This window comes from Mus musculus, chromosome 1 (genome assembly GCF_000001635.26).
Source record: "Mus musculus strain C57BL/6J chromosome 1, GRCm38.p6 C57BL/6J".
Classification (NCBI taxonomy): domain Eukaryota; kingdom Metazoa; phylum Chordata; class Mammalia; order Rodentia; family Muridae; genus Mus; species Mus musculus.
The window spans coordinates 75,208,419-75,235,954 of record NC_000067.6 but is presented as its reverse complement, the minus strand read 5'-3'; the positions used below and the strand labels follow the sequence as shown (position 1 = coordinate 75,235,954).

General features: G+C 49.1%; 4 protein-coding genes across 24 annotated transcripts in view; 3 read left to right on the top strand and 1 right to left on the bottom strand.

Moving 5' to 3' along the window:
- Positions 1–3,861: 3,861 nt before the first annotated feature.
- Positions 3,862–15,860, top strand: A630095N17Rik (RIKEN cDNA A630095N17 gene). 2 transcript variants are annotated; one of them, NM_001243090.1, is made up of 3 exons: positions 3,862–3,980; positions 12,525–12,661; positions 15,382–15,860. In NM_001243090.1, the coding sequence occupies exons 1-3, from the start codon at positions 3,881–3,883 to the stop codon at positions 15,493–15,495; spliced, it is 351 nt and encodes a 116-aa protein (NP_001230019.1). In that variant the 5' UTR covers positions 3,862–3,880; the 3' UTR covers positions 15,496–15,860. The 2 variants fall into 2 exon arrangements, with proteins under 2 accessions (NP_001230019.1, NP_001230020.1); NM_001243091.1 differs by lacking the exon at positions 3,862–3,980 and adding an exon at positions 12,301–12,332.
- Tuba4a (tubulin, alpha 4A) lies at positions 14,694–20,983 on the top strand. 4 transcript variants are annotated; one of them, XM_006496478.2, is made up of 4 exons: positions 14,694–16,529; positions 18,521–18,743; positions 18,980–19,128; positions 19,362–20,981. In XM_006496478.2, exons 2-4 carry the CDS (start codon positions 18,563–18,565, stop codon positions 20,331–20,333), a joined length of 1,302 nt encoding a protein of 433 aa, XP_006496541.1. In that variant the 5' UTR covers positions 14,694–16,529; positions 18,521–18,562; the 3' UTR covers positions 20,334–20,981. The 4 variants fall into 4 exon arrangements, with proteins under 4 accessions (XP_006496541.1, NP_001300652.1, NP_033473.1 ...); NM_001313723.1 differs by lacking the exon at positions 14,694–16,529 and adding an exon at positions 16,661–16,762 and having other exon boundaries at positions 19,507–20,983; NM_009447.4 differs by lacking the exon at positions 14,694–16,529 and adding an exon at positions 16,661–16,762 and having other exon boundaries at positions 19,362–20,983.
- Positions 20,349–25,136, bottom strand: Stk16 (serine/threonine kinase 16). Of its 7 annotated transcripts, none has more exons than NR_102731.1 (8): positions 24,903–25,126; positions 24,541–24,715; positions 23,811–24,030; positions 23,222–23,355; positions 22,949–23,069; positions 22,727–22,842; positions 22,258–22,379; positions 20,349–22,141 (listed from the first exon to the last, which is right to left on the bottom strand). NR_102731.1 is itself a non-coding variant. In NM_011494.5 (8 exons), exons 2-8 carry the CDS (start codon positions 24,624–24,626, stop codon positions 22,003–22,005), a joined length of 918 nt encoding a protein of 305 aa, NP_035624.3. In that variant the 5' UTR covers positions 24,627–24,715; positions 24,903–25,126; the 3' UTR covers positions 20,349–22,002. The 7 variants fall into 7 exon arrangements, 6 of the variants coding, with proteins under 6 accessions (NP_035624.3, NP_001264921.1, XP_006496524.1 ...); NM_011494.5 differs by having other exon boundaries at positions 22,727–22,822; NM_001277992.1 differs by having other exon boundaries at positions 22,727–22,822; positions 24,931–25,126.
- Positions 25,128–27,536, top strand: part of Glb1l (galactosidase, beta 1-like) — a 13,857-nt gene continuing 11,448 nt past the window's right edge. For 4 of the 11 annotated variants that reach the window (XR_003947211.1, XR_373546.3, XM_011238713.3 and 1 more), the window contains exons 1-3: positions 25,160–26,574; positions 26,733–26,899; positions 27,118–27,268. Coding sequence is in view for 8 of the 11 variants with exons in the window: in XM_011238713.3 (XP_011237015.1) it covers positions 26,515–26,574; positions 26,733–26,899; positions 27,118–27,268 (378 nt within the window). In the remaining 3 variants the exon portion in view is untranslated. Of the gene's footprint in view, positions 26,575–26,732; positions 27,019–27,117; positions 27,269–27,536 lie in introns of all 11 variants that reach the window. The other 7 variants (XM_030243213.1, XM_006496555.4, XM_006496554.4 and 4 more) reach the window with 6 other exon arrangements.

The following is a 27,536-nucleotide window of genomic DNA, read 5'->3' as shown; positions in this document are numbered from 1 at the left end:
GTAAATTATACAAGGTAAGAATTGTGTCCTCCTTCGTTCGTCATCCCCTTAGTCTTTAGTCAGAATTGAAACGTATCAGTTGGACAGCCGAATAACACTTGGAAGACTTTTAACATTTTTGACCTAGAAAGGGTGAGGTAGAAGAGCCTAGTATGAGGAAATTAGTAGACTCAACGTTTCTCTTCCACAGCTGATCGTAAGTAGATCTATTTAGCCTCAGAATGATTTCTGGATTCAGATCTCAGGAAAAGGGAACCTTCCAGAAGTGGGTCTTGTTTTATTCCATCTGGCCAATTCCTAGACATTAGTGTACTGTTTTCTTAGTAGATGCTGCCAGAAGGTACTAAGAATGTAAAGCTATGGGGATAGCTTAGGGGTAGAGTGCTTGCCCAGCAGCCGCCAGACCTTACTTAGCCTCAATTCCCAGCACTGGGGGAGGGATAAAAAATGGCATGGGATGTCACACACACACACACACACACACACACACACACACACACACAGCCTATCAGCAGAACCCACTGGGAAACTCAGAACTCTGAGAGCAGGGAGACCTGGCCTTGCAACCGGATGCTGCTGTGTGACTTGGGAACATCCAAGGCCTGTTTTCCCCCTTAAGTATAGGTAACACCTAGAGTTGTTAGAAGTCAAATGAAGCATGGTTTATGGAAGCTGTTATTAGCATAATGCTTTCTGGTGTCACACATGACCCAAGCAGGAATGGTTGTATGAGTCCAGTCAGTGTTTCAGGACAGGTGACCTGGGGACATCTCATCAAAGCAACAGCTTGAGCACCAACCAAGGGAAGGCTGCCGTCATTTTGTCCCCTTTTCCTGTCTCCCCACCTTCTGAACTCCTGCCTACATCTAGAGACTTCCTACCTACACTTGGGGAATTTTGGTTGTTTCAGCCTTAATAAGAGATGAAGTATCTACCACAGAACTTTGAGGCTCTTGCTTCCCTGATCTAAGGGTGCAGGCACAAGATGAGTTCTGCCAATGAGAAGTCACGACTAAGTGGGACTTCAAATCTGAATAGAGAAAGAGAGATGAAGGTGAAGGTGGCTAAGAATTTGCTTCTGTGTAGTGCAGGTTGCTGTGGGTCCTTCAGCGGCCTCTTGTGCCTGGAGGAGGAAGTGTCTGTCCCCGTGCTGAGGACAGATGATCACTGTCGGGAGGGAGGGGACAGAGCTGCCAGACCTCCTTTGTCACTGCTGTTTGAGGTTTGGCTGCCAGCCCTGCATTGACTGAATCGATGCGAGTTCCATACGTTGCTAATTTGAGGGTGATTTAGTGGCGGGAAATGGTTGATTTAGTTTAGTTTTGCTTTGCTTTGCTTTATTTTGTTTTGTTTTGTTGGTGGTTTAATTTTCTTGGTTAGCTTCTGCTGATTGCAATCGAATTCTGACTGACCCAAGGACCAAGAAGTACTTATATTTGGTTTAAACAAATCAAGAGTAAGTAAATTACTCCAAAATCTTCCAAGTTTTTGCTATTTTTCTCTTTCTCTCATCTCAACACACAGCAGGCTAGCACCTACCAGGAATGTGATATTAAGAAAAGCCAGGCTGGAGAGATGGCTCAGTGGTTAAGAGCACTGACTGTTCTTCCAGAGGTTCTGAGTTCAATTCCCCCACAGGGTGGCTCGCAACCATCTGTAATGGGATCCAATGCCCTCCCTGGTGTGTCTGGAGACAGCTACAGTGTACTCAGAAACATTAAAAAAAAAAAAAAGGATAGAATAGAAAAGCCAGGACTGGTGAGATGGCTCCTCTGATCGCCACTTGGATGCTATGTATGACTCAGGTGTGTGCATACAATAAACATTGCACCTGCACTATAGTCTAAATCCGAGGTGTAGTCTCAACCTTTGGAAGGCTGAGGAGGGAGAGCTACTTCAGGTTCAAGGCCAGTCTAAATAGTGTCAGCTCAGCCCGGACTGCAGAGTGAGGACCTGTCTACACAAAGAAACAAAGAATGCAGGAGGCTGAGACCAAAGGGTCAAAATTAGAGGGCAGCCTGAGCTATGTAACCAATACTTAGAACTTGACAGGATATAAATGAATGCATGGAACATACCTAGCAGAAGCAGATAAAGGCTTACTTTTCTTCATTCACAAAGGAAGTCAAAAGAATTTGCAAAACAAACTTCTTTTTAAAAATTTTAATACTGCCAGGTGAATGTACTTCCAGGACTCAGTATAATTTTTATAAACCCATTCTTGGGGGAGGGGAGGCATGGTCCGAGAATGGAGTCATGTGAGGAGATTTCTTAGTGCTTGTGACCTCAGTGTCCTCAAAACATGAGATTATTCTTGGACTATGCTATTGTTCCCCTCTCGGGTGTAGCAAGGAGGAGTGAGGTTACTTCAGATTTTTACTTCAGATTATTTGTTACAATTGCCCATTACCCGTTTATGTGCTTCTGTGGAAAAACACGTTTTCTGTCAAGTGTGAATTGTCTACTCCCTGTGTCCTGCCTTGTGATTGTACACTTTACCCATGAGACTTCTCTTAGCCCTCAGAGTATAAATTGATGCTCTGGATAAAGAGTTGGCTGTTGCGTGAGACTTTACTCTGCCTTATTTATCGACTCATTCTCCCAGGTCCCACCACCTCTAGCGTGGTAGTGGGGAATGTTGAGACAAGGCTTCATCTAGCCAGCCTGGCCTACAAAGCAAGAACTACGCAGTCACTGACTCAGGGCTACACAGAGAAACCCTGTCTTGAAAACAAACAAACAACAAAAAAACCACAAATGAATAAACAGTGGAAATTATGTTAAAAAATAAAGAGGGACTGGAGAGATATGTGGTTCAGAGCCTGCAGAGCTTTTACAGTGGATATGTTTGGATCCCAGTATCCACACTAGGTAGCACCCAAATACAGCCTTCTGCAAACCCAGCCTCAGGAGATCTGATGCCCTCTTCTGACCTCCGTGGGCACCGGTATGCATAGATACACACAGAGACACATACAAACACACATTGCTTTTAAAGTAAATCTTGTTTTATTTTGTTTGGTTTTTGCATCACGTTTCTCCGTATAGCCCCGTCTATCCTGGAACTAACTCTGTAGAATTTAGCGATCCACCTGCCTCTTGAGTGTTAGATTTAGTCACATACCACCGTGCCAGGCTTTTAAAAAATAAGTCTTTGGGCTGGAGAGATGGCTCAGTGGTTAAGAGCACTGACTGCTCTTCCAAAGGTCCTGAGTTCAGTTCCCAGCAACCACATGGTGGCTCACACCCATCCGTAGTGAGATCTGGCGCCCTCTTCTGGAGTGTCTGAAGACAGCTACAGTGTACTTATAATAAATAAATAAATCTTTTTTAAAAAGTCTTTATTAAAACAAACAAACAAAAACAAAAACAAAAAAACTCAGGTGCAGTGGAACATACCTGTAATGCCAGCACCTAGGAGGATCATGAGTTGAAGGCCAAGTTGGATTACATAACAAGACCCTGTCCCAGAAGAAAGGAAAAAATGATAAACACAGAGTAATGTTAGGTTTGGTAGCCACCAACAGGAGAAGCGGATACAGATTTATTACTGCATCTCACGAAAAGCTGTTGGTACCTTTTGAATCCTGGAGCCTGCAAACATAAATATTCAAATATACAGAAGAACTTATCCTGGTTGGGAAGTTAGGGCAATGCCGAGAAACCCCATGCGTAAAGCCATAAAACCAGACTTGGACTACAGCACAAGGCAGCTCACTCCAAGCACTAACGAGTCACAGGGACAGATAGGAGATAGGACCCAGGGAAAGCCAGTGAAAGGAATGTGTCAAGGTTCTAGATGGTTCTGGAGTCTGTGACCTAAGCTGGAAGGTGTGGCAACAGCAACCCCAAGAGGAGAGAGGCGGGGTTTCAGAAGGAGATGGCCGAGAACCCCACCTTTGGAGACAAAGACAGATTCCTGACACAGCAGAGGCGAGGTCCAAGGCTGGGGACCTGGCTCAGGAGTCTACCTGCAGGAGGTAATTGCTCCCTAGTCTTAGAAGTGTGAAGGATGAAAGCACTTCCTAGGGTTGAGGGAGTCCCCAGGAGCCAGGCTGGGTGGTGCTCACAGCTGCCCCAAGGGAGCTAAGCTGGGTGGTTCCCTTCCCACACTTAAACCCCATCCAACCCAGGCCTGTCAGTGCACGCCAGTGGGAGCTTGGGGATGTGTGTACTAGCTATGCCACATAACTGGAGGAGGACATAGCCACAGAGACAACCAGGGTGGGCTGGTTGTCTCTGTACACCAGACAGAGAAGAGCACCGTGCCTATCTATCTGGAAACACAGCCCAATTGGCAGGTCACTTACTTTCTTCTTAGTCCTCCTGATGGCCTGTCCCAGGTTCTTGCCACACCTCCTGTAAGATATTGTGAGATTCTTCCCAGGGTCAGTGGCAGCCCAAAGATTGTCCCCAAGGGAGTCTCTATCCTGGCTGAGGCCCTGTCTCATCTGCTGCCTTGATGTCCTCTATCCCAGAGTCAGGACAGAGAATTTGTCAGGCGTCACCCCCTCCCTGCCCTCAAGGCGCCTGAGTCACTGTCTAGGCATTGGGCACCTGGCAGGCCAGAAGAGGCAGAGTCTGGCTCCACCATGGACAAGAGGAGCAGTGATCAGAAGAAGCCAGAGCACCCGTTTCTGCTCAGACTTGCCTGGGTTTGGATCCTGCTCCCTCCATTTACTAGCGAGGTAACCTTGGGCAAGACACAGAGCTGCACAAAGCCTCATTTCCACAATTATAAAATAGGCGTACATGTAACACTTCCTTAACAAGTGCTGACTGACTAATATAGCAGGCAACATTTGGGGTGCCAATAATAGAGTGGTGAGCAGCAGAACTTGTCCCCATGGGACTTACAGGAGGTATAATGGCTACATGCATTTTAGGTTTAAACAAGATAATATAAGGTATCCTGGGGATGCTTCAGCTTGTCCAGAGTGCTGGTTGGTTTTCAGTGTCAACTTGACGAAACCTGGAGTCACCTGGTGTGCTGCCTGAGCCCACGTCAACTTACCAGAATCTAGAGTCACCAGAGAGGAGGGAGCCTCAGATGGACAAAAGTCTCCATAAAACCAGGTTGCGGGCAAGCCTGTAGAGCGCTTTTCTTAGTGACTCATGAGGGAGAGGCCAGCCCACTGTGGGTGGGGCCACCCCCTGGGCTGGTCGTGCAGGGTTCTGTAAGAAAGCAGGGTGAGCAAGCCATGGGGAGCAAGCCAGTCAACTACTCCTCCATGGCCTCTGCATCAGCTCCTGCCTCCAGGTTCATGTTGGGATTCCTGTCTCAGTCTCCTTCAATGATGGACCAGATTGGAGGTGTAAGCCAGATCAACCCTTTCCTCTCTGGCTCTGTGGTCATGGTGCTTCACCATAGCGATAGAAACTCTTAAGATACCTTGGAAGAAGGAACTTCAATTGAGGAACTTCCCAGATCACATTTATCTGTAGCCACATCTGTGAGAGATTGTCATGATTGATAATTGATGGAGAAGTGTCCATCCCTCTGTGGGTGACATCATCTCAAGACAGGTAGGCCTGGACTGGACAAAAAACAACAAAACAGGGCTGGGCAGTGGTGGCACACGCCTTTAATCCCAGCACTTGGGAGGCAGAGGCAGGTGGATTTCTGAGTTTGAGGCCAGCCTGGTCTACAGAGTGAGTTCCAGGACAGCCAGGGCTATACAGAGAAACCCTGTCTCAAAAAATCAAATCAAATCAAATCAAATCAATCAATCAATCAATAAATAAATGGCTGGAGAGATGGCTCAGTGGTTAAGAGCACTGACTGCAACTGCGCTTCCAGAGGTCCTGAGTTCAATTCCCAGCAACCACATGGTGGCTCACAACCATTTGTAATGTGATTCAGTTCCCTCTTCTGGTGTGTCTGAAGACAGCTACATTGTACTCATAAATATAATAAAATAAATCTTAAAAAAAAAAAAAGTTTAGCTGAGCACACGCCAGAGAGCAAAGCAGTAAACAGTGTCCTTTAAGGTTCCTGCTCCAGGGCCCCGTCCCAAGTTCTCTCAGCGATGCACTGTGATCTAAGGGTGTAAAATAAAGAAAAGCCTGGCACTGGTTGCAGAAGCCGGGAGGCTGTGATGATTAACCCCAAAGCCCTTCATCGATGCAGTGGTTCTACTGTGCCCTTGGGGACGGGAACTGATCACTGCGTACCAATCGCAGCAGTCTCCAGGCCCACAAGCACTGCATAGGGTCCATGGTTTCCAGCCCCATTTTCACTAAAATGGTGGTAATGTCAGGAATCAGGAACCATCCCCTCCACTGATGGGTTGTTGCTGAGCATCTGCCCATCCCCTTGGATCCCACGGTCCAGGCAGTAGACCTCCCAGTGGGCATTGGCCTTCTACACACTGGACTGCCCCAAGTGGACTGAGACGCGCTCACACTGGGCAGGCAGAGGACAGCTTTGGGGGAAACCTAGACCTTGCCTGAACACAAGCTCCATCCCCTTTTCCTTCTGCCTTCTTTAGTTAAGAGTCAAGGATCCTGGGCTTGCTCGCCTTGCCCCACCTCCCGGCTCTAAGCTTTTACTGACAAGTGTTGAGGGCTGTGCCAAAACTCTGGGGGAAACAGATGTGGGTAGATCTAAACTTCTAGGGCCTCACTTGGTGACTAAGCATCCCGGGAAGGGACAGGAGAGGATCCAATGGGTCTGGCAGAGTGTGATAGTAACCCATCTGTGTCCAGAAAGAAATGAGAGCCAACAGTGAGAAAAGCAAGAGAAAATAACACAGAGATAATGACAAGGGGGGGGGCACTAATACTAAGTTTGGGATGATGGATCTCTCTGGCAGAAGGAAGTGGAGACAATTGGAGGCTTGGTAGTCGGCGCTTATTCTATCATTCCTCATACTTTGTTCCCCGTGCTTTTTTTTTGCGTTACTGTGTTGTTTCATCGTTTTGTTTGTTGTCATCATTTCTGAACTCAGGACCTCGAGAATGCTTAGCAACTGCTCCATCTCTAGAACTTCATTCTCTGTCCTTAAAAAATAGTTTGGTTGGAAATGTAAATGAGCTAAATACCTAATAAAAAAATGGAAAAGAAAAAAAAATAGTTTGGTGGTGGTGGCGGCGGCGCACACCTTTAGTCCCAGCCCTCAGTAGGCAGAAGCAGGTGGATTTCTGAGTTCAAGGCCAGCCTGGTCTACAGAGTAAGTTCCAGGACAGCCAGGGCTACAGACAAACTCTGTCTTAGGAAAAAAAAAATTGAGACAAAGTCATACAAAGTTGCCCATGCTGGTTTTGAACTTGTGATTTTCCTACCTCAACCTCTCAGATAGCTGGAGTTACAGGCCTATTCCACCATGCCTGGCTAATATTTTGTAACATTTAATGAGGATGTTTTATTCATAAACCTAACACACCACTGACTTTTAAAATATGGCCTAAGGACCTTGACTTATGATTTTTAGGCAAATGGTATTTATCCAGAAGTAATGGACATCTGAGAGCTAGGGTGCCTCTATTTCTCTTACATAGGACTCTTAGCCTACTTATTGATGTCCTCCTTGTAAAATATAGGTGATAATAAGAGTCTTCTCCCAGGATGAATGACTCTGAGAGTCAAATGAAACCTTAAGGGGCTGGAGAGATGGCTCAGCGGTTAAGAGCACTGACTGCTCTTCCAGAGGACCTGAGTTCAATTCCCAGCAAAGGCATGGTGGCTCTCAACCATCTGTAATGAGATCCAATGCCCTCTTCTGGTGTGTCTGAAGACAGCTACAGTGTGCTCATATACATAAAATAAATAAATAAAGGGGAAAAGAAAAGAATACTTAAAAGCTGCCTATCCCATGGCCTTACATACACACTGGGTGCTTCATGAATGTTGGAACTTTCTCAGCCTCCTGTGTCATGACAAAAAAAGATAATGAGTTGATCTTGGAGAGATTTAGACAAATCAAAGACTCAAGAGCCTCCCAGGTATGGGAGAGAGGGAGCCTGATTTGCCTCACCCAGTGTCTGGCAAAGCCAGAAGTATCCCTGAGCCTACTCAGGCTCTGTCCATGAAATTAGACACAATTCTGGCCCCAGGAGCCAGCAGCCTACACAGGATATCTGGCTACTCAGAGAACAATGCTCCATGCTGTGAGGCAGTAGGTTTGGAACAAAGAACTCACCTCAGGAGACATGTTTTTTTTTTTTTTTTTTTTTTCACCTGCCTGAGTTTCCTTAGCTCCTATTTCTGTAAACATGGTAGAATCTCCTACCCAGAAGGCTTTGTTGCAGTTGTTTGGTTCCCCTTGTATAAGTACTAATTAGACGCCTTCTTATACCAAGCTCTTCTTCAGGGCAATCCCCTTAGCTAAGTGTCTCCCCTCAACCCACACTTCACAGTGCAGGAAACTGACTCTCAGAAAGGTTAGGCAGCTTTCTTTCCCAAGGTCATGAGCAAAAGCAGACGTGTTCTGAGCAGGGACAGTCTGGCTCCAACCATGCCTTTAACTGCTCTTCTATCATCCCCGGTGGAGAGACAGTTGAAGATATCAAATGTGCCTGGCCCGTGTACAACCCAGCCCAACAAATGCAGACGTACTCCTTTTACCCTCTCTCCCTCTCCCTCTCCCTCTCCCTCTCCCTCTCCCTCTCCCTCTCCCTCTCCCTCTTCCTCTCTCTCCCTCTCCTTCTCCCTCTCCTGCTAATATGTAGCTGAAATGAGAGGTCAGTCAAAAGTGTGACACACGAGCAAGCTGTGAGTGACAGCGTGTAGAAGGTCATCTCTCCAAAGCTGTCCTTTGACACTGACCAGGCCCCAGCAGTCGCCATCAGTCAGTGGGTACAGGTTGTGAAGATTCAGCCAGAATGAAGCGTCTGCACTTTCTGCTCAAATGCTATGACCACCCTGCTAATGGTTCCACATGAGTTCAGAGCCCTTGAATAGCCCTGTGCCTGAGCCTAGGCTGCTCTTCCCCTGCTCCATTTCCGGTACACATTCCTTTGTTTCAGCAAATACATAAGGAAGCCTCACCCAAATTTAACATTGCTTCACCACGTGCTATAGCCCCATGAACATCTGGACACCCAAGTTTCTTTTACCTTGGATCTACTGGGCCCCCAACCTCTCTTTACCATGTTGGCTGGCCAGGAATGACTGGAGTCTGATGCCTGTGTGTCTGCCACTGGGCAGAAAGATGAATCTGTGAGATAGACCTACTCCTGATCTCTCTATCCTCTCTGTGGCTCTCTGTAGGGAATGCTAAATACATACATACATACATACATACATACATACATACATACATACATACACTGTGTCCCAGGAGAGTTAGCCTATTGACTGTTATAACAGCAGCAGCCAAGCACCCAAGAGCCCAGTCTGGGTCCAGCTGAGTGGGATGGGTGAAAGAGGGGCCAAAGCTAGTATCCAGGCTGGTGTCTGTTGCTGGTCACACATCCCATTTCCTGGAAGACCCTCATATCCGGCAGAGGGTTTTGAAATCAAGCCCCCAGAGCAACCAACACCACCTCCTCCTCCTCCTCCTCCTCCTCCTCCTCCTGTAGTTGGCAAGTGCAGACAGTGTCGTGTGGGAGGGACTAAGATGATGTTTGCAGCAATCCAGAAATAATGAGTCCTCCAGCAAGAGATAAAACCTAGGGCATTCTGGGTAGAAACACAGAATGCCATGAAATACAGGGAACTAGAGTCTAAGAAAACCCATGTCTAAGACCTACAGGTCTAAGACCTTTTGTCCTGGGCTTTCTCACCTGTCCAATTTGAAGGAGCAATAGGAGTTTCTCAAGGGGGAAAATCTTTCATAAATGTGTGGCCAGAATTGCTGCTGTTCTCCATCAGCAAGATGATGGGTTTGTTTAATTGTTTTTGTTTGTTTGTGAGATAGGGTCTCACTGCGTAGCTCTGGCTGACCTGGAACTCACTATGTACAGAAGGCTGGCCTTGAACTTGAAGAAACCTGCCTGGGCTAAGATTACAGGCATGACCACCATACGTGGCTTTTGCTTCACAATTTGTAATGTTGCTCTGCCCTTGTCGATTTTGATTCCCTCAGCAAAGGAGACAAGATGGTCCTCTCTCTCCCAGGATGAAGAAAAGGAAAATGAAGTCTCTGGTGTCCTGCCCAAGGTCACATGGGTGTTCATTAGTGGTGGAATTAAGATTCTTCTGAGACTTGGGCTCAGCTTCTTACACACGGCAGTGTTTGTAGCCTGCTCTACTTACAATTCTATATGTGGGCATATGCCTTCTTGAAAGCCACCCCCCTCCGTTTCTTTATCTCCTTCCTCTCCACTCTGAATTGCAGCCAAAAATCACTCCCTTTGTACCCCTGTTCCCCTCCCCCCACCCTTTTAGCTTCAGCACTCTCATTTGACTAACCAAGAACTGTTAACCACATCATCAACTGAACGATATTTGTAGGGAAACCTGCAACCTTACCTACTAACACATTCCATTTCAATGGACTCCAGGATTGGCATTTCTTCAGCTAGTCTTCCAGATAGAACGACAACTTGGAATAGGTTGTCACTAAGACTAAAAGTAGGTCAGTTAGCAATCCTGTCCAGGAAGCAGTGGCTAATGTGAAATTCCAGCTCCTGTGCCCAATGGTAGGAAACATATTTTGAGATAGAGGCTTTCTCAGAGACCCTCTTTACCACACAGGTAAGGAATCTCCCAGAATCTCCAGGTGACTGACCTACCGCCTGGGTCATGGATATGGACTGAAATTTTCAAAACCAGAATTTTCTTTCTTTCTCTCTGGTTTAATTGGCAAAGAAAAGATGCATGGGTTATGAAAATAGTCAAGATTGGTGAGAGAAGCCTCATGCTGAATTGGTCTGCAGAGAAGCCAGAGACTTTAGAAATTATTAACCAGATAGATCCCCACGGAGTAAGGAGGCCTTCTAGGCCCAAATCTCACCTGTGTATCTCTTAAACTAGATATCTAAAATTGGCCTGGTCATCACCAACTCTACTATCCAAATGTTAGGTGGGTAGAAGGCAAAACAGTTTAAAGATGCTGAGGGGACTTTCTGTTGCTTTGTGTTGAGATGGGGGTCTTTCTTGCTGTGTTACACACGGCTCTCCTAGAATTCGCTATGTAACCAAAGTTGACCTCAAATCCCCTATCTTCCCTCAGCCTCCCCAGTGTGGGATTACGGGTGTGGCCACCATGCTTGGCCAGGGACGGAATTTTTTTTTTAAAGCATATGATACTATCTAAGTTATAAAGTAAGAGACAGTCAGTATTGTTCATTCCTTTAACAGGTATGATTGGATAGTCATTACACGTGAAAACACTGACAAAAATTCTGTACTAGGGGTACAGTAGCAGACAAGAAGTCTTTTAAGGAGTTTGTACGCTCTTCCTTGGGGAAGACAGACTAAGTAAACAAGCATAAAACTCAAAGGGTCAACCAGATGGCTCAGCAGATAAAGGTGCTTGCAGAACAAACCTGATGACCTGAGTTTGACCCCCAGATCCTATGGTGGAAGGCGAAAAGCAACCCCTGAAAGTTGTCCTGTGACCTCTCCAGACGCACCATGTGCACCTACACTCACACACCACTCACGATGATGGTGGTGGTGGTGATGGTGGTGGTGGTGGTGATGATGATGATGATAAATATAAAGCACACAAGTTACCTGAAAGGCTACTGCTTGGGGTTGAAGAAGGAATAGTTCTCTAAGAAGATGGAATTACAACCAACTGTGCTGGTACATGCCTTTAATACCAACTCTTGGAAGGCAAAGGCAAGGTTGGCCTCAGGGAAGTCAAGGCCAGCCTGGCATACATTCTACATAGTAAATTCCAGGTCAGCCAAAGCTACATAGTAGAACTCTGTCTAATAATAGTAATAATAATAATAATAATAATAATAATAATAATAATAATACAATCAAGCATTGGCTACAGCAAAACCTGGAAAGGCTGCTCTTAAAAGAACAGCAAGCAAGACTTGCTAGACAGTAACAAGCCTAGTGTGTTCAAAGAAAAGGAAGGTGGGAGGGAAAGACGAGAGCAAGATGAACTCCCAGAGCAAGAAAAGCCTCAAAGGCTTAATGTTTTAGGCACAGAGGTCAGCACGTTTGTGTTCTGGGGGCAGAGATCATAGCCGTGTGGAGATCATGCTATAGGGAGTCAAAGTAGACCACAGCCCTGCTGGGAGGTGACTTTTCAGGCATTGGGGGTGGGAGTAACCGAGGCTTGGACTAAGGGTGAAGCAGGAGGAAGTGAGAACACCTCCCACTATGGCAGGGTACCGCAGCCCTCCCAAACAGCCGTGCCTGCCCTATCTCAGCTCCTTAGCCAGTTTCTCTTTAAGTATTCAGTTGTCCAACTGTTCAGACCCGGGTGAGTCTAGATCTTTCCCTCCTCTCAGAAGTTAGCTGTGGATGGCCTGTTGAGACATAAAGGTGTCTGCTAAAGTGTCTCTCCCCATCCCTTCCTTTTCCATTTCTTGCAGGGGGGTTGCTTGGGGGAAAGATTTTTCTCTCAGATGAAAAGAGATATAAGAAATCTTTCTCCTTCCCTGCCTTAATACAGCGTCATGTGAAGCCATGACACCGAGGCAGCCGTTTGTGATCCTGAGGGAAGATGTAATCAGCCTACTGATGCCAGAGGAGAAAGCTGGAAATACTGGAGTTATCGGTGCCATCAGCCCTATGCTGACTTCTAACTGGGTAATGAATATCCTCATTGTTTAAGCCACGACTACACATGGACTCCATATTTGCAGCCAAAACCAATTCTAGTAAAAGAGTAGGAAGGAAGGCCAGGTACGTTGGCATATGCCTGTAACCCCAGACATCCTGTCTCACAAAGAGAGAGAGAGAGAGACAAAAAGAGCTAGATAGAGAAGGGGTTGGGGGAGGGGCATGTACGGTTTTTCCCTTCACTACTGTGTGAGCGTGCAATGTAGTTCTTTCTGTAACCCCCCAGAAATGTTACAGTTCTTATGCAATGAACATTCAACAATCCCAGAGTAGATACACTGCACCATGAAAACTCCAGCCGCCTGTGCTGGTGCACACTCGGGAGGCTAAAGCAGGAAGACCGTGAGCTCAAGGCCAGTCTGGGTTACACAAGGAGACCCCATCTCAATTAACAATAACAACAACAACAACAACAATAATAATAACAAGTCATCAGTCATAAAGTAGCATAGTCACAGGGGTTAGAAAGTGAATATGGGGAACATGGCATTATTCTGCCCACCACAGCTGTTATATGGGAACATAGGCCTGGAAGAACTCCCAGTACTAGGGTAGATTTGACGCCTGAGATTTCATACGCCTGCAGAAGAGAGCAGAGGAGCCCAAGGTGACCAACTATCTCAGACAGGCCTGTTTGTAAGGCTGACCTCCACCTGGCACCCGGGCCTCTGGTTCTCAGTGTTCTCAGCAAACACTGAGTGGATACAGAAGGATCACTGTCCACAGACTGTGTAATCAATATGGTTTGTGCCAATACTCACTTTCCACTATCCTTCAGAGATGTTGGGAAATGCTAGGTGGAGGTGCTTACACAAGCCTCCAAGAAAATCTCCAGTGGGTTTTCATGGGTACTGTGTCCCCGAGACTTAGGTATGGAAATCTGACCCAGTCGAGTGAATGAAGACAGACAGACAGACAGACAGACAGACAGACACACACACACACACACACAGGAACAGAAAATCTAGAATCAGGTGTGTTGCAGTAAATCTCTCCCAAATATGCCCTGGCAATGAAAACACAACTCAATTAATATGAATACATGCTGTGCGCCTAGATTGGGCAGATCTACCACTACACTACCATCTTCCACATCTATGGGACCCCTTAGAACTTGCGGTTTCTCGAGGTCATGTGCTTCTCTGCTTTTCTTCTTCTTCTTCCTCCTCCTCTTCAGTGTCCTCTCCCTCTTCCATTTTCTCCTTCTTCTCTCTCTACCTTCTTTTATCTGCCCAAACATCAGCTCTCCTTTATTTTACAAATTAAGGTGGGAAGCAGGTTTACAGGAAGTCACCGAGTGCTGACTCATTCCTTGTTCTCAGCCACTCAGAGGAGAATGGAATTACCATCAAATATAATTAGTCCCAGGGCTATCCACAACACAGGGTGACCATGAGCACTGTGACGGAGACTGACTACAGAAAGAACTAGAACCTGAGTGCTTTTATTATGTCCAGCACAGGCAGAGTGGTTAGGCTCTGTAGGGGAGCAGGCTCGGGCTGTACACATCCGGGGAAGCTATGGTTGCTAGTTTGGCCTATGATTCATCATCATTCATGCCTGGATCAGAGGAAGGCTTTGCTATTCCTAGCCTGACCAAAGAAAGCTTTGGTGCTCTCCCATTGGTCTGGGGTGTTGGTCCCTGACATGGCTGAACCCATGTCAAAAATACACATTAGCTCAGGGTGCCATTCACCCCCTCCATGCTCACTTGGGTCTTCTTTGGCTCCCCACTCATGGACAGACATATTGCAGGGAAATGTTCTGATGATTAAAGGAAGAGCATGCTTCCTGTGAACCCTGATGGGGATTAAAAGGCATAAACTTCCGGAGACCCTGCCTGGACCCTCCCTCCTTTGGACCCAGCTGTCCATCATTACTATATAACTGCAATCAACCATAGCCAGGAACACAAGCTGGTGAAAATTCCGAGTCCTAGGGACTCTTCTGACATGGAGGTGACTTGGAGGGTACCTCAACCCCAAAGTCCTTGATTTTTTTTTCCTATGCCAAACACCATGAAGATCCAAACAAAACCTTTCTTCTTCTGTTTGTTTGCTTTTTGCAGTTCTAGGGTCTGAACACAGGGCCTTGTACATACCTAGCAAGCTCTCTACCACTACGCCGTACCCCCTAGCAGAATAAAACATTTCAGAGAGGGACTTTGGTCTATCAGCTGCTCAATTGCAACTCCCTGAGGGCCCCATCTCTGAAGTACAACAGTTCATTGAATGAATACATGCTTATCAAATGTCCCAAGTACCATACTAAAAACCAGGGACCCAAAGAAGGACGCAGCATAGTCCTTGCCTTGGCTCATAAGCTACAGCACATACAGGTGTGCTGTGCATATACTAAGTGTGAGTGGAAGCTGTGGGGGCTCAGGTGGCTCCTTATACATTGCTCTGCTAGCCTTGTACACAATCCTGTGCCTGTCTGACCTCAAGACTGAAGTGGTTACCTCAGTTTTACAAAGAACGGAATCTGAAGGCCAAACAGGTTTAGAGTTTTGCCTAATTGTTCAGATCTTTTTCTATCCCTTGTGCCGTGTGGGTTCATAGGAAACGAGAAGATCTTCAGAGTGGCCACTGTGTCCTGTGATCATCAAGACTCATTCCTTTGCACAGACCATGACCCATGATTGCAAGCGGCTTAACCAAATGTCCGTGTCCATTTTCTTTTTACAGAGGAGACCCTCTCCCAACCATGGTGCTAGGGATCAAACCCAGAACTTCACAAATGATGACAGCATGCTACCAACCGAACTACACACTCAGCCTCTCCCAACGAAATTCTCCTAACCAGATGTCAAGGACTAGAAAGAGATCTTGTGAAATGTATTGTATTCTTTTCTATGACTTCTCTTAAGTCAAATGCCACTAGCTACTTTGTTGATAGAACGTCTGCCATTGCTGTATATATTTCGGCCTTGTGTTATGCTGACAAACAGCTCTGTCCCTAAGAAGAGAATGGAAGCCCATGCTGGTGAAATCTTTTTCAAGTGATGACTACCTTAGGAGTCAGAATTTTTATGGCCATGAAAACCAGCACCTGGGCTCCTCCTGAGGGATTTTTTTTCCGGTGGGGGTGATGTATGTCTGAGAAAGCAGAAATAGTTTTTAGAAAGGCCTGTCCTAGTACGAAATGGAAATAAAACGTAGAAAGGAGGTATCTCTTCGACTGTACAAGCCAAGAACTCAGTGACACTAAGTCACTTGCCCAAGGTTGCATAAGGCCGACCGGATGCTGTTCCAGAGGCTCCAGGTTCTGTGCTCCACCGCAGCAGGTAGGTGGTCGAGGCGGGGAGCTAACTAATAGTGACGGCGCTAATGACGGAGCCTCTGACCAGCGAGTGGCCTGGCCGGTGAAAGGTGGCAGATTCTCGCGTCGGCCCTCACAGATTGGCTGCGCCGCTCGGCTTTGAGGGATAGTCTACCGGATCGGCACCCTGGGGCTCAGGCTCTGTAGTTCTAGGTCCTCGGCCTCCTACAGGTGTGGGCGAAAGCCTACCAACTCGGCCGGGGACCAGCAGGCGGCGGTCTGCTGTAAGGGGGTCTCGGGCGACCAGTCCCAGCTGCCCAACCCGCCCGAGCCCGGGAGGCGACGCTGGGAGGACAGCGGAGAAGGCCGGGGACAGCCGCTTTTGAAGGATTGCTTGAGCTTCATCCGCCCTAAATCGGAATACCTGCACCATGAGCGTCTACATGACGCGGGTGCATTCGAGACACGCTCCGCCACCGCACCCTGCGTCTCTGCTTCGGACCTTCGGAATCCGGGACATCGGCTCAAAACTAGGAACGAATATGGGCCGCTGCTTCTAAGCCAAACCCGACAGGTGAGAGAATCCGGAGCGGCAAGGGGAGGGGATACGCCTAGGTTTCACTCCCCTGGTGGCCACCTATCCTGACGGGGATGTAGTCTTTAAACCACCCCGCCCCATGGTGGGCGGGCTGAGCGCGCAGGTCCCGCCTCCTGCCTATAAGAGCGGTGCGGCACTGCAGCTCCGCAGATCTCACCGAGACCCGTGACCCCGACTCTACGTGAGACGTACAGCCCAAACTCATCATGGTGAGTGAGGCCCCGCCAGGATCTCTCCGGTCCTATAAACAAATGTCCCGCTTCTCTGGGGGAACCTTCCACTAGAGATCTGAAGACCCTTTCCTTAGCATTCCGAGTTTCCAGGAGATGTAAGAGTTTTGCACTTCCCCCACCTCTCCCGGTGACTTTGACCTAGTGTGTTGTCCACCTTCAGAAGCTGGGGACTGAGGGAGGGTGTTTCACTAGCAGAGAGGAGCCCTTCTGTAGTGTCCTCCTGCCCTACCAAGCGTCTGTGTTCCAACCCTCCTGAGGGGAGTCACGAGGTTCCGTACCCAGTGCTCTCCTCCGGCAGCAGAAGACCTGCTCAGCTGCCCCCGCCACCCATACCCCCTGAGTGAGTCCCTGGAACTGACCGAACACGTGCCTGGCGCCGGTTGGTTTAAGGGGTTACTTGGTACCGCACCCCGTCTTCCTCCGTGTGCCTTCTTCCCATCTACACCCCCCACATGACTCAGCACCCCCTCCTGAGCCAGGAGGGGTGGCGGGAATGGGGTTCGGTCTCGGGAGGCCAGCGGGCCCCTCCTACCCGAGTGCGGGTGCTCGCGGGTGCTCGGAGAACAGGCAGAGACAGCTGGCGCTGATCGACAGCCCCGGCCTCGGCCAGGTGGCGGGGGAAGGGAGAGAGGTGTATGAAGGGGTTTGTATTTATAGCCCGGAGCGGGGGCAGAAATCCAACCCGAGCTTTCAACTGGGAAGTAACTGGAAAGACTCCAGTGGGAGAGCAGACGTAGGGCCCAGGTACAGATGGCGTTCCCCTGGCTTGTGCAGCAAGGCGGGTTTCCTCAAGGGCCTCCTAGCAGGTTCCACTTCCTTTTCTGGGTATTTAGAAATTGTCGTGCCCCACCCCGCCCCCACGCGCCATTTGGTTGTGAAAAGGGAGGCGCACAGGTTCTATAGACCTGGGCGTTGCAGGGGTTAAATTATGGACCACCTAGATGTAGCCTTAAGTTGCCAGGGCTCCAGTATGTATACCTGTATTGCCTGCCCCTGCCGTCAGCGTTTACCCGTATTATCGCTGCTATTTCCATGTGGGCTGAGGCGAGGATGGAGGTGGTGAAGCAACGCAGAGTGTGAGGGTGGAGGTGGGGAGAGGAGCCAGATGGGATTGATCCCTCAGGGCCAGATGGAACTTAAAAGTGGAGGTTCTAGCATCCTGAAGGCCAGAATGGTCAGTTGATACCAGATGGAAGGTTGAGACACCTCTTTGCCCACAGGAAAGAAGGGGAGAGGGTTGTGAGAATTTTCAAGGCAAAGATTAACCAGGGAGGAAGCTGCTGGCTATAAACTATAAAACATATTTCTAGACGCTGCACGATCTGGAAGCAACTGGAAAGTCTTCTGTCTCTCGGTGTCTATCCCTCTCTGTGTCTTTCTCTCCCTGCACCCTTATTATAATTGCTGAAGCCCTGCCTGTCAGGTGTGCATGTCCTCTCTGTCCTGTGTATCCTGTGGATGTAACAGGATTATACAGCTCTCACTTGGTAAATTCTCTACTGAGAAGTAGGCTAAGGGGTTGGTCTGCCCTGCTGGCTACCTCCAGTCTGGGGAGCCCTGTGCTGAGGAGACTGGAGAGGCTGCCAGCTGCTTCTGACCACCATGAGTCCCAACCTTACCATACTTTTACCAACTGAGTAATCTCAGCCAATAGGCAAAAGGGTGAGAAAGAACCGAATGAAGTGGGTAGTTGTGGGTAAGGACTTATGCTGTGACCTTCTCTGTATCCCTCAGCGCGAGTGCATTTCAGTCCATGTGGGGCAGGCAGGTGTCCAGATGGGCAATGCCTGCTGGGAGCTCTACTGTCTGGAACATGGGATTCAGCCTGATGGGCAGATGCCCAGCGATAAGACCATTGGTGGAGGGGACGACTCCTTCACCACCTTCTTCTGTGAAACTGGAGCTGGAAAACATGTGCCTCGGGCAGTCTTTGTGGACCTGGAGCCTACTGTAATCGGTGAGCAAGGGGGGGAGGGGTCCCCTTTTGAGGAAAGTGGAGTGTCTCTTGAAGAATGTCTTGGCTGGGTTTTTGTGATCTTTGAAGCCTCTTGGTTTATTTGAAGCTGAAGATGGATGCTGGCAGAAGGATGAGCTAGCTCTTTTATCTATCTGGCTTCAGCTGCCACTCAGTGGGTGGGGAGGGGGAAGGAGCAGAGTCAGGTGGTTTTTGCAATGTGATATATGGTTTTTCAGATGAGATCCGAAATGGCCCATACCGTCAGCTCTTCCACCCAGAGCAGCTTATCACTGGGAAAGAAGATGCAGCCAACAACTATGCCCGTGGTCATTACACCATTGGCAAGGAGATCATCGACCCAGTGCTGGACCGGATCCGCAAGCTGGTGAGACTACATACAGCCTGGCAGGGAGGAGGGAGCTTTGGACTCTGTGCTCAGGAAAAGTATTTTTTTCGGATCCATTTCTAGGATGATCACTAGTTGTGTCTCAGAAATTGATGCTGTTAGGGGATATTCAGACTTTGTCCTAACATCTGAGATACTTTAGACCTTACAAAACTAGAAAATTCCTCAGGCCTTTCCCCTACCTATATTGCTCTTTCTTCCTTGCCTTTCAGTCTGATCAGTGCACAGGACTTCAGGGCTTCCTAGTATTCCACAGCTTTGGAGGGGGCACCGGCTCTGGCTTCACCTCTCTGCTGATGGAGCGGCTTTCTGTTGACTATGGCAAAAAGTCCAAGCTGGAATTCTCCATCTACCCAGCCCCCCAAGTGTCCACGGCTGTAGTGGAGCCCTACAACTCCATCCTGACCACCCATACCACCCTGGAACACTCAGACTGTGCCTTCATGGTGGACAACGAAGCCATTTATGATATCTGCCGCCGTAACCTAGATATTGAGCGTCCAACCTATACCAACCTCAACCGCCTCATCAGCCAAATTGTCTCCTCCATCACAGCTTCCTTGCGCTTTGATGGGGCCCTCAATGTGGACCTGACAGAGTTCCAGACCAACCTGGTGCCCTACCCTCGCATCCACTTCCCCTTGGCTACCTATGCACCAGTCATTTCTGCAGAGAAGGCCTACCATGAGCAGCTGTCAGTGGCAGAGATCACCAATGCCTGTTTTGAGCCTGCCAACCAGATGGTGAAATGTGACCCTCGGCACGGCAAGTACATGGCCTGCTGCCTGCTGTACCGTGGAGATGTGGTGCCCAAAGATGTGAATGCTGCCATAGCTGCCATCAAGACGAAGCGCAGCATCCAGTTTGTGGACTGGTGCCCCACAGGCTTCAAGGTTGGCATCAACTACCAACCACCCACTGTGGTGCCTGGGGGTGACCTGGCCAAGGTGCAGCGTGCTGTGTGCATGCTGAGCAACACAACCGCCATTGCTGAAGCCTGGGCCCGTCTGGACCACAAGTTTGACTTGATGTATGCCAAGAGGGCTTTTGTACACTGGTATGTGGGTGAGGGAATGGAGGAGGGGGAGTTCTCTGAGGCTCGAGAGGATATGGCTGCCCTGGAAAAAGATTATGAGGAAGTAGGCATCGACTCCTATGAGGACGAGGATGAGGGAGAAGAGTAGACCGCTACTTGGAGCCTGTTCACTGTGTTTATTGCAAAATCCTTTCGAAATAAACAGTCTCCTTGCATGGTTTCTTGTCCCCTTTGTAACTGCTTGAGCCTCTGCTTGTCCCCCTTTCTGCTTTGGCTGCTACCTCCCGCTATTGGCCGCTTGTGACCTTTTAATTTTACCTTCACATGGCTGACAGTGAGACTTGCCAAGGGGGCCCCATATTGAGCCCCAGAAAGCAGGAACCCAAGGACTTCAATGTAAGGTCCTAAGGACTCGCAGAATAGGAAAGAAACAAGGACCAAACCCTGGACCTGTCTGTCTAGCTACAAGCTATTGCAAGATACAAGTCTTCACTTTCTGAAATATCTGATAGTCTGTGTTGGATGATTGGACTACTTTATTCTTCTTGCTGCTGCTTCACTCAACAGCTCTAGAAGGCTTGGCCCAGGCGTCATTGAACACTGAGGATTTGGGAATGGGGGCTGGGCGGGCCCAAAGTTCCCGGGCATACAGCCACCTCACAAACTTGGGGGATGGGCAGGAACAAGGGCAATCTAGTTGTTTGTGCCACAGCACCTCTGGCAGCTTTGCATAGCTTGCTGTCTATCTTGCTTTCTGGGGCTGGAGCCATGCTATTAAAAGTCAGGTCGTCTCCCCTCTGTTTGTGCTTTCTTTTGGCTTCAGCCTCTGCTCGGGGTGGAAGCCTCCTGCCTGGACCCTAGGGATAAATTATACTTCACTAATAGGCACCCTAGGACTCATGTTGACGTCAGCATGTAGGGGTGGAATCTCCAGAACAGGAGCACCATCCCTGCCCTTGTCTCCCCTCCCTGGTGACTCAGGGAAGCAGTGCCCTTCCCTGAGGAAAGTTTGAAACCCAACTAAGGCAGGTGCCTGTTTACTCAGCAAATAGGGCAGGAAGTGGCTGCTGGGTACTGCCACAGGCCACCAGCCTCATCAATTATTAACCATGTGTGAGCTAGAATAGTCAGGGAAACTGGAAAAAAATGGCTGCCAGCTCCACTCCCTTTGTCCTCTGCTGAAGAAGGGAAAAGACCCGGTGTGCTTCCACCCAGAGGTCACATGGACTTGGCAAACCTGCGGAGCTGGGCTGTTCTAAGCTACCCACCCTGGGAATGAATGACAGAACTGGTTGAGTGTGCTTTCAAGGAGACCCTGGTCCCACTTCTTGGCACAGACAGAAACCAGCTCAAGCTTGAAGCTCTCTGGTTTTGACTAAGCCAGCTTAAAAGACCTGCCTGCTGCCAGAACTCAAGAAGTAGATCTACCTCAAGACATCATACCAGTACTTCTTGCCAGGAGCTTCCCTTGGAAATAGCAAGCAGAGAGTTCATTCTTTCCCTCCAGACACATTGACCTAAAATATACACGGTCTGTTTTTACTTTATTCTCCTTTTTATGTATTCTCCTGCTCCCAGATCTGGAGACAGAATGAGATGTGCACCCAGCAGCCTAGCTTTGAGCCATATTTTCTGTTTCATTTTCCCCCAACTCACCCTAGGTTCCTTGCCCAGGTATTGGGGTAAGAAGGCAGAATATACAAGGACCCACTATCCTTGCCACTAGCTGTGAGAGCCATCCTGGAAGAATGGAAGGAGTTCCAATGAGGGATGAAAGCCACTTCAAGGTCATCTTCCCAATATGTCCACTGATTTGATCAGATTTGGGTGGTGTGCTGGCCAGGAGCTGGTGGCTGCAATGCCTCCAACTGACTGAGGAGGACAGGGATGTGAGGCCTCTGCTGGGGGTCCACAGTCATCATAGAAGACAATAGCTGTCGCAATGCTGAAGAATGCCTGTGGGAGGGGGAAGGCAGAGGACTGAAGGCCACCTAGAACTGCTAAGATTCCAAATTGGCCAAATCTAAGCAAGAGTCTACAATGCTTGGCGTCCCTCTCTTCTTCCTGCTCACCTGGGGCTTTGTGGGATGCTGAGTTCATTCTGCACAGCAAGGGCCACACTGTCACCCTTCTGGAACACCATATCGTAAGGGCCTTCCCCAAACATCATGGCATAAAGCACACAGCCTAGGGACTGAGCATAATTTGGTTAGTTCCTGGAAGGTGAAAAATGTCATCTATCTCCTTATTGCTATGGTAAAAGAAGACCATGTAAGCTAAATATATGCCAACCTCACCCAGAGGAACCATGTTGGCAGGAGGGAGGCCTCTGTGGCCCCTGCTTAGCTAGTGCCACAACGATTGCACGGCTTCCTGAGAACAGTATCAGTGATGGTTCTCAGGAAGGAAGTAGACGGTTGTGGAGACATCCTGTGGTTCTGGGGTTCCATGCAACAGAAACCAAAGGTCTCCTTCCCTGTACTCCAAGAGTTACAAAGCCACACCCTTCCCCACCCAGGTTCCCACCCACAAGCTCCTCACCCAGACATCAGTCCGCTCATCGATGACACAGTGGCTTTGCACAGAAAAAAGTTCAGGTGCCCGGTAGGAGATGGTGCACCGCTGAGCTGCCCAGTCCTGGAACAGTGTCCCCAGAGCTCAAAAGTGGAGCACAAGCCATATCATGTGACCAAATTGGTGCATGCATCAGAATGATCTGGGGATGGGGAGGAGATGGCCAAAGAAACCAGGAGACTCTCTTACCTGAAGAGCTAGTGCCTGGCGAGAGCCCTCCACTTGAATGCATGCTTGATTCATAGAACCCAAGTCCATTAAAACTGGCTGCCCCTCATCACCAAGCAAAATATTGGTGGGCTTCAGGTCCCTGGAGGGAAGTGAAAATGACCCAAAGGCGCCCTGGGCAGGGAAGCTGGTATCCCAGGGAGCACCATGGAAAGTGCAGAGAAACCCCAATTCTCTTGGCACTGCGCTCCCTCCCCACTGGCTTCATCAAATGCATAGGGCCCGCCCACTGACCTGTGTGCATAACCTTTGGCATGAATAGCCTCAAGGCCTCTGCTGATACCCAGCAACAGCGGCAGGATCTGGTCTTCAGTCAGGAAGCTGCCTTGGTCCTTCAGCCTTTCTATCTCATTCCACAGTGTACCTTTCTACAATACAAGTTTCCCTGTGCTGAGACATTTTTCAAGCCTCTACTTCCCAGGACTCTATTTTGTATCTGTCTGCCCACCCTTTTACCATAGCCACTCTTCCTGATCCTTTGGGGGCTTTGTGTGATGTCAAGTTCACAGGGGACCCTATAGTCCTCTGAGCCCCAACTTAAGAATGGCCAAAACTAGCCAGGCAGTGGTGGCGCATGCCTTTAATCCCAGCACTTGGGAGGCAGAAGCAGGCGGATTTCTGAGTTCGAGGCCAGCCTGGTCTACAGAGTGAGTTCCAGGACAGCTAGGGCTATACAGAGAAACCCTGTCTCAAATAAACAAACAAACAAACAAAAGGCCAAACCAGGGCATGTGCTCCTAGAATGTTTATGTTTGCCTGCCCAGAGCCTCTGGTGGGGTTGCACAATGTTACAATCCCCTCTGTAAGTACAGGCTTCTCTGACCTTGAAGAAGGGCAGCAGCAGCCAGGCTTCATGCTTAGCACCTCGTTCTTTCAGAGAGTAAGCCATGAGGCGAAGGATGTTGGGATGCTGGAAGAGGCGATGCATCTCTGCCTCTCGTTGGGCTTCTTCCTGGTCTTGCTGCTCATGGCACAGGATCCGCTTCAGGGCGTAGAAGTGTCCATCATGCAAGCCCTCCACTAGGTCCACATAGCTGAATCCACTGTGGGCCAAAGGGGTCACAGTGAAGGACCATGGTCATCTCTCACATAGCTCGGACCCAGAGGAATTCCCTTAGGGAGGAGTGCCTCTTACACAGAGTGGAAACACTCCCAAGATGTAGCTCTCATATAGTTTCAAGACATTAGGATCTGCGTTTCCCGAGAGCAGGGGCACAGAAATCACTGAGGTTTTGGTCTGAGCATAATGTGTTCAATTAATTTCAAGTCCTCATGAGTCAGGCACTGGGTGACATGCTTTAAAGAATATACTATCTCACTGAGTTTCCACAAGTCCCTCAGCGAGACATTATAATCATCTCCTTTTAAGCAGAAGAAACCACAGTTGACTTAAGGTCACACAAGGTAGATCCAGGAGGCCAGAGTCTAGAATCCACTTCTTGACCCGTTCAGCTAACCGGTCAGGTGGGGTAGACTCTAAGGCTAACACTCTTGCAACTCTATCACTGTCTCTAAACGACCTGGGTCTAGCTAAGTGACGTCCAAACACTCACCCTTCCCCCAATTTCTGGACGAAGAGGTAACGCTTATTGTCAATGATGACAGTTCCCCGGGAGCAGACACACAGTGCGTGGCCCATAACGTCTCAGTCATCCTCTTCAGGGATGGTCTTCCTTCCAGGGAGAGTGGGCTCTTCCAGGCGATGCGGTGGGGTCCCGGCGGGTCATGCTGGAATGGAAACAGCAAGTCGCGGGTTCAAGAACAATCTAGACAGCCACGGAGGTACCAACCAGGAGAGCTCAGGCTCACCTCCAAGAACCCATATTCACGTCTAAAGAAAACTGGCCCTGGCGACTCCAGCGCTAAGAAGGCTGAGTTCTGGCACCCCAAAGCCTCAGGCCACGCTGCGTCTTACCAGGCCGCTTCTTTCAACCCCGGCCCACCTTCGGCCAGGTCCAGCTCTCGCACCCGTCAGGCATGGGGTGGCGGCGCAGGAGGTGCGGGGCTCGAGCCCACCTCTGGCCGAGTCCACCCTCCGTCGCTCGGGAACGAGCACAGGGTCTGCCACTACAAACTCCACACCGACCGGTCTCCGGCCTGTGCGAAGGGCCAGGGACCGGAAGCCCGGATGACATCATCAGTCCGCGTCGAAGTAACGGCCCGCTGTATCCTAGCAACAAGAGGCGGCAAGAGGATGTGGGGACCCGGAAGTGAGAGGCTGGGGCCCGGCTAGACCTGGGGTGTATTGGTTTCTCTATCTCGCCGAGGGTTCCCACTTGGCCCTCAGTAAGGGTCAAGACGCAGGGACTAGTACCAAAGGGGAGCAAAGCAGGGCTCTGCCCGAGGCCCCTAGGACCTCTGTCTCCCAATGTCAGAGGTAGGAGGTCTTATAGCTCCCGCGCGCTGGAGTTAGAAAGTGGCTTTCTACAATCTAGCTTGGAGGAGGGACCAGAGAAGGGCGGGTGCTGACCCTTAGATGCCAAGAGGTCTGACCCCTTAACACTCTCAGGGGTCTAGCCTGTACTCCACTGCCTTGGCTAGTGTCTGTGTCCTTAAACTAGAGTGCCCGTTTCTAAACCTGGTCCTAACAGTCTCCTAGCTGTGTGGCCTCCTGCAAGTTATTTAGTCTTTCAGATCCTCACTTTTCCCAGCTGTAAGACAGTACCTACGGCTAAGTGTCGTGAGTTATGAGGCCAAACTGACTAGTTCCAATCCCAGCTCTACTGAGCTAGTTGTGACTTTGGACAGCTACTTGTTATTTCTAACCTTCATTTTCCTCGTGTGTAAGATGAGAATGAGAGTTATTTCATGGGTTGTTTCAAAATTAAATGAGTTGTCTTTCGTACAACTTTGGAAACAGCCGTATATCAATGTGTGTCAATAAACAGAAATAATAGTATTTTCTACGGCTGTGAAGGCAGGAGAAGTGGAAAATTAGACTTCTAAGCCTATGAACTATGCAGTTTGTTTCACATCTCTTGCCTAGACAGGCAGAATATATTGGAAAGGGGTGTACCTCCAAAAAAGATAGTGACCAGGACAGGCTTCTTGTAACCCCTTTCCACAGCATGATCACTCTGAAGATTTTCTAGGTTTTTCCACTGTTTCTGAATCCGTTTTAACCTTACTGCTCCCGTGCATATAGATTTAACCTGATATGTGCCGGATCCTTTGCTAGTCATGAAGATTTAAGACACCCTGTCAGCCCTCCGAGAGTTCAGTTTAGAAGAGCAGGTTTGTTAAAGCACAGACTCTAATTCTAGAGGTCTGGGGTAGGACCCGAGATTCTGCGTTTCTAACAAGCTCCCAGGTGATGCTAATGGAACTGATTCGGGTTCAGCACTTCGAGAAGTAATATTTTACAAACTAGTGGACCGTGGATGGCTACAGGCAAAGTCCGGGTTAACGGCCTGAAAAGTTGAGGTGGTCTCCGCCCCTTTGCTTGATGTCGGATTCCCTCCCAGGAATCCAACACGTGACGGGTGGGAAAGCCCTCACCGAATAGAAGAACTTTGTAAGCTCAGAAGATGCCACCCGACCTGCCTTCCCTGCTGCTGCGGCTTGTGGTCCTACTGCTGCTGTCCCAGGTAAACCCAAAGGGTCGGACTGTCTGCCTGGGTGTGGGGAGAGGAAAACGGATCCCGCAGTGGAGAAATGGTTAACTACCGACAAGGCCAGTTTTAAAACTTGGCCGACACTGATCCTTACTCCGGACCTCTGCTGAGCCAGGCTTTCGCCCTTGCAGGCAGAAGCTCGCTCCTTCGTTGTGGATCGGGAACATGACAGATTCCTCCTGGATGGGGTCCCCTTCCGCTATGTTTCTGGCAGCCTGCACTACTTTCGAGTACCGCCGGTTCTGTGGGCCGACCGGCTTCTCAAGATGCAGTTGAGCGGCCTCAACGCTGTGCAGTTGTAAGAAGTGCTCGCGAGAGTTTTGTGGAAGCGAGGTTTCCTCTTCCTTAGAATGGGGTTCCCCAGGAAAACTGACTTGGGTTTGAAAGGGTTTAAGCTCCAGGACTCCTCAGGCAAGGGTGAGAAAGAATGGCTCAGAACCTCTTTCTAGCTGCTTCTCTGCAAGTTCTGAGTCTCCTAGGGAACCTTTGGGTCTTGTTAACATCTTCCTTTCTCAGTTATGTGCCTTGGAACTACCATGAGCCAGAGCCTGGGATCTATAACTTTAATGGCAGCCGGGACCTCATTGCCTTCCTGAATGAGGCAGCTAAAGTGAACCTGTTGGTTATTCTGAGACCAGGACCTTACATCTGTGCTGAGTGGGAGATGGTGAGTTAGTTGGGAGAAGGGCAGAACCAAAGGTGAAGTTCCTGAGGGTTTCAACTCCTTTCTGCTCACACTCTACGGGCCATTTCCAGCCCTATACTCAACTCCCACCATCCTTGCCTCCCACTTTACAGCAGATAAAACCTGTCTGTAGCTCAAAAGGTGGCTTATCCTGTAATCCCAGAATTTAGGAGGTAGAGACAGCAAGACTGAAGCTAGCCTGTGTCAACCCCCGCCCCGGGACTCCCCCCGTGTCCCCCCCCCCCTGCCG